At 34.6% G+C, this 12,740-nt stretch overlaps 1 protein-coding gene across 1 annotated transcript in view; it reads left to right on the plus strand.

The window, feature by feature from the left end:
* The window catches only part of IL17RD (interleukin 17 receptor D), a 50,944-nt gene that overhangs the window by 23,619 nt on the left and 14,585 nt on the right, over window positions 1-12,740 (plus strand). The window contains exons 2-3 of the mRNA XM_010572563.1: window positions 5,528-5,585; window positions 8,960-9,085. Of these exons, the coding sequence (XP_010570865.1) occupies window positions 5,528-5,585; window positions 8,960-9,085 (184 nt within the window). The remainder of the gene's footprint in view (window positions 1-5,527; window positions 5,586-8,959; window positions 9,086-12,740) is intronic.

A 12,740-nucleotide genomic window follows, 5' to 3' on the forward strand; every position in this document is an offset into this window, starting at 1 on the left:
CTTCCAGTTCAGAGGAAGGGCCTAATTGATCTACCAGGCAACCTAATACTCTGTCTGAAAGGGACAATTGTGTACAAGTAATGTGCTAACACCTGGAGATTGACCATTGAATTTTCACAAGTAAGGTAGAAGAAAAATTGGGATCCTTGAACACGTCAGGCTGCTCTTGACAAGGATGTGTTGGGGAAGAATCAGCTAACCAGCTTGTATAACAAGAGGATAACCAGGGGTTGGATGGATCATGAAGCTCCTTCATGCTCAAAAATGATGGTTTTCTTCCCCCCCCCCCAATACATATTTTATAGTGAAGTAAAACCAGTGCTTTATCTTTCATATCTCAGGTCAAATTCAAGATGCAATGCTATGAAGACATATTCAGCTCCTCTGTGGCTGAATTTAGGTGCAGTGGCTCTAAAGATGAAGCAGTGAAAAAGTAAATAAATAGCAACAATGATTTCTTGTAAATCATTATGTTGCTTACATAAGAAGAAACACAAAAGATACCAACTTATTAAAAGAGCTTAAAAAAAAAGTTTTTAAGAATCTAGGTCCCTGTTTCAAATATGAAATAGGCACAGAGAAGGCTATTGCTCCTTGAATTCACTTTTATTAAAACTTACTTCTGCAGTGTCACTGAGATGTTTCTTTAAAATGTTTTTCCCATAATTTGTGCATGCAGTGCAGGAACATAAATACATATATATAAAGCCAAATCTGAAGAAAATTTATGTTTGGAATTGTCAGTTACACCAAGGATATAGTAGTAACAGTACAAACCCATCCACCCAGGGTTTAGAATTCATTCTGCAGTCAGTGGAGTACACAGAAGTTATATTGCAAACATTAGCATGGATTATGTATTTTGTTATATTTTGCTGGAAGCAATCCAAAATGCAGGCGTATAAACAGTACAGATAATTAATCTTTTTACTGATGATTGTAGAAACAGAAAATACTTTAAGTTGGTTGAAAGCATCAAGAAAGCTTTAAAACGAAAAGAGCAGATGTCAAATATAAAGCTTTTAGTTTACTGAGCAGTGAGTATGATAAACATTGATTATTCATCTTGATGTTAGAGTTCAAAAACAATTGTCCCTTCAGTTTGCCTCATGGGAGCATGAAATTAGGACCATGTGTGCATTGATTAACAACATATGAAAGATGAATCATGATTACTGTTTTGGTCTGGTGCACAAGGCTATGCTTGAGGGGTAGTGATTTCCTACCTCCTTTAACAGATCTCTGTAATTAGTGCTAGCATCTATCTCTGTTTCCTAGTATTGATGTTAAAGTGGCTGCCTGACAGTGCCTATTCGCATGCATAAATTGCCTTTATTGAATGAAAGAGTGTTTGCTCAACAGAAGTTGAATGTTGAGAGTGTATTTCAATATTATTTGTAAAAATGGTTATTCATAGGACAATTCTGAAATCACCAATGCCATCTCTGGCAGGAATTGTCAAATATAAAAAATAGATGTTACTTTCAAATATGAAACAGTATATGTTCTAGATTAAAAGGAAGAGGGGAAAGTTCAACAATAAAAATCAAGCAGATTTTTTAAAATTTCTTTCTGTTGTATTTAACGTATGCCTCTGATGGCAGGCATTAGTTAAGTTTAACTTTTTTTTTGGAGGTACAATTAGTTCATGTGGTTAAATTTTCATTTAAGCTTTATTTCTGGAAATGTAATCCTAACTTTGTTCCTCTGTGGCATAGTAATGGGTAAAAAGAGTTGTTTTAAGTGCATTTCATTAATAAGTTGTTACCATAAATGAAGTGTAGGTATTAGAAAAATATAAACAAACAAAAATACAGGTTAACTTCATGTAATAGTCTTTGACTGTTATTAATACTTGTGCTCTTTCATGTTGAAAGGTGAATATTTAAATAAAATTAAATGCCTGCACATGCCTTGAACATCCAAATTAGGTATTCATTCTTCAGGAGATTATATGTATTAGTGTTATTCAGAACTGTGCTGATTTAAGATATCTTAGGATCTTAACCTTAACTGTCCAAGTTGTTCATATGGATTGAGGAACAGATCGAGCATTGATCTCTGTGATTTGAGATACGTGATGGAAATTCTTTCTGGCTTCCTTGCCCAATGTAGATGCAGGATTTGGATCTTAGTTTATCATGTTTTCTGCGGAATTCTGTGCTTTGAGCTCACATAATATGAGATTTAATGTTGTTATGGATACCCCCCTCACACCTTTCCCCCATCCCTGCTTTTTTACAAACAAGGTTATTGGTAGTCTAATCTGTGTGCATTCAACTTTGATTATCTCTTTAAAGACCAGTGGTCTATAGCTCTGCATAAAAGATGTTTTGGCTGTTTTCTTTCCTACGTATTCCTTCTCAGTCGGTGTGTATAGAAGTATGTGGACCAAAGGGATTTTATAGACAAAGCTTCAGGCAATGGAGACTTGCTTTCTAGTAAAGTTCAGAATTAAAAGCTTCGTGTAAATTCACAAATGTTTGTGGTTAATTAACTAAGAATGTGGAGCCCTAAGGCCACAGCATTAGTATTTATAGTTTTAAAGAAAGATGCTCTAAACAAGCTGTCTTAGCTATAAGCCATTTAAATAGCACAATTACTTTATGGCTTAAATACAAGGGAATGCTTCCTGGAAGAATATATTTTTAAACTCACAGCAGTAAGTACTTGGAGGATTAATACCAAAGTTTAGCTTGATCAAATTATCTGACTAGGTTACATGTTTTTACTCATATGACAATTAGCTAGTTCAGCACTTTAAAGTGACCCTAATTCTCACCCAAATTACTGCAGCCTTTTTTGAACCTTTTATACACTTGGGAGCACAGTTTTACAACCTGTAAGTGCTGCTTAAGTTCAGCAGAGTTTGGCTTATGTTATGTTTACCTTTTGCATCTACTTTATTAATGATTGTGGTATATCGATTTATACTTCTACTGTTACATATTTTGTGCTGTCACCATAATTCCAGTAGAAATGCAATTAAAGGTGCAGTAAAAAGCATTGCTTTTTTTTTTTTTTTTTTTAAATACAGGATATAAAAGATCCTGTCTAAAGAATTAAAACATTTGTGCTAATTTTCACTGGGCTTTGGTGAAATTTGTCTCAAAACTTCAGCTCTAGGAGACAAAAGGAAGATGGGTAACAATTAATTTGATGGTTTATCTGTCTTTATTTATAAATATAAAAAGTCAATAGTTTGGGGGTGGTTTTTTTGCATATTGTATCAGACACGTAATGTCTTTGCTTTGCTGTAGTACTGAGTTAAATGAGATTTTATATAGCTTAAGAGAAACAGAAAATGAGTTGGAGTAAAACAAATATTAATAGAAAAGTTAAGACTGAAAAAAAATTTACGCCTTCCTGTTTCAGGAAACCTTTTTGTATAACAGCTTGTTTAATGCCAAACTAAATCAAAGTTAAACAAATGAAAAGCCACCTAAGAAGAAAGTGAGATTACAAATTTCACTTTTAACAGTACTATCAAGATCTGCTTTGCTTTCATTCTGTATGTAGTATTTTACAGTTTGTGTTTTTTTTTTTTTTAAAGGTAACTTAACTCATACCTTATTTTTCTTTCTAAACACCTGTGTCTGACTATGAAGTGAGATGCAGTGAATGTTTACATGTGATCGTGACAACATCTAATTAATGTTGGAGTTCTTTCCGTCCTTTACAATGTAGCTGTAAACCCAGATATAATTCCATGTAAATGGCTCATATTTTTTGTCAAGATAATGGTAAATATGATGTTAATTGCCTTTCAGGGAATGATATTACTCCATAAGAATCAGTGTTACAGTTTTCTACTTTGTGTCTAGTAAGGGTGAGGGTGATGCCATGTTTTGTGTTCCAAAAACAATTTCAGTGCTTTCTGAAGAGTAAGGTATTGCTGTCTCTGAAGTCCAAGGTTCTTTTGTGTACGTATAGAAGAGATACCAGACGCACCAGCTTGCGTATATGTCTGGATTCCTCCCTGGGAGAGCAATGGAATAGTTCTCCCGTTGGTCCTCAGATTCTGCGACACTCAGCAAGGATGGCAGTATCTGTTTTAATAGTATTTGATATTAGGAAAGTGTGTCTGATGTAGCATAATGGATTTCTATGATATGCACTTCTGCTGGAAGAGTTAAGGGATATAATTATCTCAATTATTCCAGTTGGAAAATCCACTGTTTCATTTGTTCTTCTTTAACTATTTGTTGATTTTAGCCAATAATCAATGGGAAGATCGAAATTTAAATTCTCCATCTGTGTTTTTGTCTAAGTAAACTCTTCTCGGCCAGAATTTCTTCTGAATATTTACAATACGTGGTAAAATGATTTGGGCCTCTATATGGGGGCCTTTCACATAAATAAATACAACAGGAAAGTAGTCCAGCGCATAAACTGCGTAAGACTCAAAGCACATGGAAGTATAAATTCTACAAGAATGGTATCAGGCACAGAAACATAAATTACATATAAATATATCTGTATAAAATAATTTAATGAAGGGTAGGTGTGGGCACATATCTAGACACTGGACATCAATAGTCTCTCTGTAGTAAGAGTTTCTGCCATATACAATTCAGACACACTGATGAACCAGGCCATAGATTTTGTGTCCTGGCTTATCATACCTCAGCTTATGTTAAGCTTTGAATTCTGTGTAGTTCTTGTGAGCATTGAATAATATTAGACTTAAAAAAAAAAAAAGGATGACTTGATTGTAGATGAATTCTGAGTGCTGAAAATTTGGTGGATTAGTTTGCCCAACTGACAAATAGGTAATAGAGTCCTTTAGCCACCTGTTCTGAGGTAGTTAATGGGATGAGGAGTGTCTGGAAGGTGATGAGTGCTCTTTCATCAGTTCTTCTACTGTTTTGCTCCTACCTTTAATTTCTTTCCTGCAACTGACCTTCACCAAGAAAATAGAGCTAAAGTGCTATGACCACAGTGCTTAGCAGTGACATTCCTTCTTCTGTTAGAACTTCTTATACTCTTTTTCACGACTGTGGAATTGAGATCAGCTTTTTCAGACTGACATTCTTCTCTCTTCTTTCTCTCTTCTCTTCTTTTACATTGTGTTTGCCCTGGGGAACCCAATTTGATTTGTCATTAATCCTTGATTAATAGGTGTGGGTTTTTTATGGGCATGATAAACCTATATGGTCGAAGTTGAGAATGTCACATAACTTTGTTTCAAAAATAAGCTTCTATGATTCACATCTACTGGGCAAGTTGTACTACCGAAGTCACAATTTCATGTCTTCATGCAAATATTGTATTTGGACTTTCATTTGGCTTTGTTTTCACTTCTTTGAGTATTACTTTTGGAAAGTTGATGACAGGTGAGTGCATGCAAGTATATGCAATCTTTTCTGTCATTGCCTGTGTTCAGACTGATGGATGCTATGCCCAAACAGAAGGAAAAAAAAAATGAATTTTATGATCCTGCAACAAACTATTTACAAAGTAAAAATCTACGTAAGTTCAAAGTAGCTTGCTTTATTCAAATTATTTTCTTGATATTTCTCTACAGGGGCTGTCATCAGTCACCAAGAACAACGGACTACTCAATATCACCTTTAAATATGACAGTAAGTTGAAAATTTGCACTATATTCACAAAAATTAAGGACTCCATCACAGTTGTCAGTATATAGCAACATGTGTCTTAAAAATGGCTCTAAGAATAGCATGAGCTCTTTAGTATTGACATAATTTTAAAATCTAGATTTGTTGTTGGTGCGTCTGGTGGATCTTCTCCTTTCTGTGTTTCACTGATAATAAAATGAATTAATAATTTGTAGTAGTTTCACTTTCAGATTGACATACATCATCTGCCCAGTGTTTGGCTGGAAAATTATAGAGAATGATTTTATTCTGTGAAAGAATGTAGCCATTGAAAGGTTCACTACACACGAAGTCATAGGAAAGGATTATTTCAAGCTTTATACATCTTTGATGTGTAATTTTTGGGGAAAGTGGTGTAAAGTGCCTCAAGGTAGAAAACGTGTAGTTCGTATTTGAATATATTAAAAATGTGTCTTTGCAAGAATTAATATTGAATATGAATATTGAAGATGAGTAGAATCTCTTCATCTAGTTGAAGTAGTTGGAACTTTTCGTTAGCTACAGTGTTAAAGGACCAGGTTAGTGGAAAACTACTGTTTACGTTTTCAGTGAAGACAGATGGTTTTAGTCCTGCAGCAGATGTGGTCTGTTTTGCAGCTAAACTAAGAAGAAAGTAATCTCTGGCATAATAACAGTAATAAGCAGGTTGCAGCAATAATACTTCAAACCTCCTCAAACGTCTGCTAAATAGCTGTGTCTTTTTGTTTTCATTTTTTTAAAGGTTTTTGTCATCTATGTTGTCTAGTCAGTGAAGTATGACTATTGACTACATTGGGAATTTATCCTTATTTGGGCAGTGAGTGGCCATCATCAATATAAACTCAATGTACAGTCAAGAGAAGGTCCTAATTTACAGCACTAATGTTTGTATTAATGCCAATGCAAGTTACAGGTTGGTTTTTTTGCCTACCCAAAGAAATTAGATACTGAATGTGGGTATAATTTCATCATTGAGAGCATGTATCAGGAAACCTAACAATAGTGCTTTTGTTTCATTCTAATCATCTTTTTGCTCCTCTATTTTTACGTTAATTTCTGAATTTGCAATCCTTCACTGTGAATTTTTTTAAATCTAATTTGATGTTAATATTTAAAATTAGCAAAATTTAAGTATGTCAGATTGTACAAGAGGTAAGTGGTCACTACAAAAGACTTATGTTTTTTTATCTACATAAAGAAAAACAGGAAATAATACCAGTCAGAACAGAGATCCCCACATATAGTTAACACAATGGAGTCTGTTTAAGTCCCGTATCTGTCATGTTTTTTCCATTAATTCTGGCACCAGGAACTGTGTTTAACCAATGACAAGTGTTAATTCAAAATTCTGCTGGCACTGCATGCTTCCTGGACAAAGGAGTTATTTGAGTTCTGCAGTACTAGAAAAAGAGTTCCCTGATATCAAGGCTAAAGAGTTTGTATAATATGGAAATACATACTTATCGTGAATAAGCCAGCACAAAAGAGAATTTGACTTGCTGGCTGGGTCTTAAAGGCTTTTATTTGTCACACAGCAACTCTAGCGAACTGTGTTTTATGTTGTTAAATCAGTTGGTTAGATTATTTATTCAGGTGAAGAACAAATGTTTGTATGTTTCAGTATTTTCATTTGTATTCAAGTAAAAGAAGTGGTTTCCTGAAAAGTGCAATTTTCCCCTTCTGTTTTCTTCCTAAATCTGTTGTTCTTTAAAAATGTAAATCAGTGACTCACAGTCAAACTTGAGACGTTTGTGCTATATTCCATTTTGGCAAATTGTCATTTGACCATAAAATTTTAGTAACCAGGATCCAAAATCTTGGGCTTGCTGTTAATTAGATCCAGACCTAGCAGAAAAACTGTTACTTCAAACTTTCCATTGAAAGAGATACTCTATTCTCCTAAGAGGAAGTTCATGCTGTCATTGAGTTCACTCGTAGCAACAGAATTCTACGAAGAGCAAAGTAAGTACCAGCTGCCCAGCTTTTGTAAAAGGCAATGTTGTACAAACTGTTCTATTCTTATTTGCATGGCAGTTACATAAAAGATCCCTTACCATTGTTATTCACAGTAAGAAGCCATTTTCTAAAACTGCTTTTCAGTTAATAGTTTTCCTTTCCTTGCCTTTAAGATCACACCTCTGAATTAAATTCGAATTTCCTGCATTGGCTTATCGTAACACTTGGTTTTTCATGTTTCGTTTCTACAAACTCTGTATAGACAAATACATAGCATATAGATTATCTCAGTTTTTTAGAGTTAATCGTGAGTCCACAATATATAGTCTACTGGTCAACTTTTTCTGGATTTTGTTAGCTTCACTAGTTCAAAAGCAGAATGTTTGTTCATAAACATCTTAATGTGCTCTGGAACTATTGAATTCTCTGGCCGCTACTTCTCTTCCTGCCACAAAAGATGACTCTAAACATTGTAATGCTTTAAAAGTAATAAAATTCAGGGTCATTTGTTTTCTTGTTTTGAATGCATGAACACATGGTCAAGTTCAATAACAAAATCAAGAATTTTTTTTTATATTTTATTTTCTTAATGAAAGCTGAGGTTTTCTATAATTGCATGTTTGCAGAGCTGTAACTTAAGGGAGGACACTGTTTTTGTGAGGATAACAAGACAAAACTAGTTCTGACTGGATTCAGTGGCACGAAAGTGATCTGCTGGGGATATGGCTATTGAATGGATGACAGACATGAGATGGATTTAGGCAGTAGGTTCTTTATGGTCAGGATCAAACAGTGTCGTGGTTAAAAAGCACTTATGGAGTACCAGTTCTAAAGCTTCATGTTGTTCATTGTTCTCATACGTGCCTGATCATTGACCAATATTCTCTTGCTCTAAGCTCTGTACATGCACAAAATTAATATCAGTCCTCATATTCTTTTGAGTAATTAGTGAGGAAAAGTTATTCTCTTTTAGGAGTCCCAACGTGTCGTTTTTACACTGTGGTACAGGCTATACTGGTATTATAAACTGGTAATTTCCTTTGGTGTCCTGTGAACTAGGGTTTTGCAAGTGGTGAAGGTGGTTGTGCTCAGTGATTTGGAAAGTTTTGTGGTTTTCAGAGTCCTGAAACAAAAGCTTAATTTAGATTTACTATACAGTGCTTATTTTTATAGAATAAATAGTGGACATGTACTTTTACTTTGCTCAATATTGAAGAGAAGTTAGGAAATTAACTTAATTCTTTATTTACATGGAAAAGTGTGGGTCATGTTGGAAACTGGTTGCTTGAATAGATCTTTAAGATTAGGTGCTGTTGGCAGATTAAGATTTAATTGCCCTGGTATGGCACAAGAACGTCAGTTAGAATGTTTTTCCTAAAGCATTTATTTCTCCATATTTTTAGACTGTACACCTTATCTGAATTCAGTGGGAAAACACGTGATTGGAGATGTGCAGAATATAACTATCAGTCAGTATGCATGTTATGAACAGGTTGCAGTGACGATACTTTGGACAGCAAATGCCGTTGGTAAGTAGTAGAGGGAAATGGACTAATTCATCATGTCTTTGGTAATAACTTCTTGCTGATCGGTATTAGGTAAAATAATTAAATTATGCTTGGAATCATTGAAGCAAACTGCTTAGGAAGGAAGAAATTCTTAACAGCTTTGCAAAGCTGCTATTTTTACTAGCTCACTTGAAATACCCTTAAAAGTAGGATGCTCTCTGCAGCCATACACTGCTTTTTACTATTCCAGTTTGTTGAATTTTTCCTGCTCTTCAGAACTGTGTAATAGCCCTGATTTTATTCTCTGCCCCAAGGCATTGGTGCATTTCAGTGGCATTGATTGAGTTTAATTGCCAATACACTTAAAGATTCATTAGGATGCAGATTGTCTTACAGGTGGAAAACATTATTTAATCATAGCTATACAAACTTTAATGTGTTTCTTTGTCAGGTCTGGTCACTAACAGTATTCCTCAATCACTTAAATGTCACTGGAAGTAATTTGTTGCCCACTAGAGCAGTAGTCTCCAAAGTGGGGGGTGCACAAGGTGATCCATTGGGGCACGTGTAGAAAATTTTAGAACTTCTATTTGCATATTTTTAAAATCTTGAACAGAAAAACTAAGCTATATATATGGATTGACACTGGCACCCTTACATGGTCTCTATGTCAGATGTTCATGTTTCACGTGTGGTATGTGAGGTATCCTAAAGGAACAGTAGGTGTTCTACAATGTGGAGGGGTTCACAGTGGTGCCCTCACTCTTTCATTTGCTTTCAGCATATTGTGACTTATTGCAGTGTATGTGTGCCAGATTAAGTGGATTTACCGATTATATTATCTAGTTTTAACTAAACTAGCAATCACGATGAAATGGACAAGTGGCTTAAGATAATTGAAGATAATACTAATAATGCGAGCATATGCGAACAACAAGAAAATAGTAGAGCTGACAGTTCCCTTACTCCTGGTACAGGCTCTTTGTCAGCCACATTAGAAGGTAAAAACAATTACTATCCAATCAGTTCTGATAAAAAGTTGGCCAAAATTATCAAGATTATTTGAAATACAGATTTACACCTGCCATTGTTAATTATGAACCTTGCCGAAAGCATATAGCGTGCCTTGAGATATTAGCTAATACTGTGAAGCCATCACGATTAGCAAGACATTTGAAAACTGAGCATCTGGAACATGAAGACAAACCTCCACAATTTCTCAGCGATGTTTGAAGCCATGCAATACTCAATAAAGTACAAAATTTCACTGAACTTAATGATAAATCTTTGGAAGCCTCTTTTTGTGAACTCTCTTTTGAGATTTCTTACTCAATAGTGAAAGACAAAAAGCCACATACCACTGGGGAAAAACTTGTTCTTCCTGCAACAGTAAAACTGGCTGAAATAATACGGGGAAATTACGGAATGAAAAGAAGGATTCTGGCATAACGTTACAGAGATGGCACCACACGTGAAATTCAGTCATTGCATCATTCATAGGGAAACTATTGCAGCAATGAATTTGGAGCCAGAAGTGCACAGGATGTCATCAGTGGTTAGTTCTATAAAAACAAGACATTTAAATACTAGAATCTTTACAGTACTTTGTAATGAGATGGGGAGTGACCATGAAAATCTTTTGTGCCACTGGGAGGTTCACTGGTTATCTTGTGGTAAAGTGCTTAGGAGTTGTCAAACTCAAATCTTTGAGTTAAGCATTCTTCTTTGACAAAAAGACAAGTCTTCCAAATTTGCTGACCTTTTCTGTGGTGCCAAGTGGCTGTCAGTAGTATGCTTGCTACCTAGCAGATACTTAAAAAAAACCAAAACAAAACAAAAGACAAACCAAAAGCACATTTAATGTCTCTTCAAGGTGAAGGTGACATTTTAACAATGAGTGAGAAGTAACTGCTTTTCAAAAGAAACTGATGCTATGGAAAGAGCTTTTTGAAAATGAATGTTTGAAATGTTTCCTTTGTTATGTGATTTTGTTGCTGAAAACAATGCCACCTTCTCACCTATAAAACTATCATGTTTTTACACTTAAAAAATCAGGAAACAGAATTTCCTAGCCTGTTTAAAAATCTTCTTAATGCAGAGTTTCAGTGGGTTTTGAACCCATTTGTTAAAAATACAAAAATGCAACACATTCTGATTAGTTTGCAAGACAACTGACATCAGGGAAGATACAAATTTACTAGCCAAATTTCAAGAAAAACCTTTGCATAATTGGAGGATGAAAGTGAAAAATGAGTATCATGATTTAGTAAATGCAGCCAATGATGCACTTCCTTCATTTGGATCCATGTATCTTTGTGAGGTTCTTTTTTCTGCTATGATAGCCATTAAACCCAAGTAACGAAATTAACTGAACTTAGAACCAGACCTTCAAATTGCCTTATCATAAAGTGTTAAACCAAGATTTAAAAATAAAAAGCCTATTCAATCACATAGCTGTCACTCAAAAATATATATTATTATTAATATTTAAGTGGGAATAAAATTTTAATAAAATTATTTTTAAAGTAGTTTTTAATCTTTATCTCATGCTTTTTGTGTGTGTGTATATATTTTATAATGTACATTAATATATTACCACAGTAGTACCTATGTATATTTTATAAATATACTGGGGGCTTGTGGTCAAAATTTTTTTTGTTGATAGGAGTGCATGATCAACAAAATTTGGAGACTGCTGCGCTATAGTGCACTCTCTGTGTGCCAACACCTGCTCATAATTCCTTTTTCTTCACACTAATTGAGGTCCTAAATAGAGCAGCTTAATATAAACTCATTGTTTTTTAGTCACCAGTGTTTAGCAAATAAGAGGTGGAGTTTCCTTCTTGAATGTTTTTAATACTTCATTAAAGAATTTTAAATGCAAAGGTGCTTTTCCATAACAATGAAATAATTCAAGTTAGAGTTAAGCACAATAGTTTTCAAAATTAAAACAGAAATTTGTTTTTTTTCATGTTGTTCTTCTCATACAGCAGACTCTGAACTTGATATTTCATGGTTCCTGCTCCCTCAAAAAGCTTTTAAATCAGATTTTTCTTATGATTTAGTGAGAGCTGGAAGCTCCCATTTATGTGGTACGATTGCATCCTAAATGATGAGATATAGCTAATAATGCAAATGTGTATTTATTAAACTTGATATAAATTTTTTTTTAGCCTAGACCTGCATTTGTTAAATCAAACATTTTAGGTAAGAAAAACTCATTTTTGGTGGCCTCCCAGTATTAAATCATGCTTTCATAATTTTTTAAAATAAATAAAAAAAACCCTAATTTCTGGGGTTTATGAAAATTACACTTGTTTCTGCAAAACTGCAGTTGAAAGCATTTGATAATCTTCAGCTGCAGACTGGATGAATCAAATCTCTATGGGAAACAAAGCTTGGTGTTCTTTCTTGTAATGATCAGAGGTTAATCCTTTGGAAAGCGTGAGGACAGAACTGCCGTTGCAACATCTCGGGTAACATGGAGGCTGAACACTTTCTCTTTCATGGTCTTCATGTAAGCACAAATAGTGCTTTTGTTCTATGGAATATTAAGAACACATTGGGCAACTCATGGTCTTTATCTTCTACAAAATTATAAAACATTACCCCCCCCCCCCCCCCCCCCCCCCCCCCCCCACCCCAACACCACACCAGCAGAGGAACCACCACTAGT

The sequence above is a fragment of the Haliaeetus leucocephalus genome, unplaced genomic scaffold, assembly GCF_000737465.1.
Source record: "Haliaeetus leucocephalus isolate CR32 unplaced genomic scaffold, Haliaeetus_leucocephalus-4.0 Scaffold2, whole genome shotgun sequence".
In the NCBI taxonomy this organism is placed as follows: domain Eukaryota; kingdom Metazoa; phylum Chordata; class Aves; order Accipitriformes; family Accipitridae; genus Haliaeetus; species Haliaeetus leucocephalus.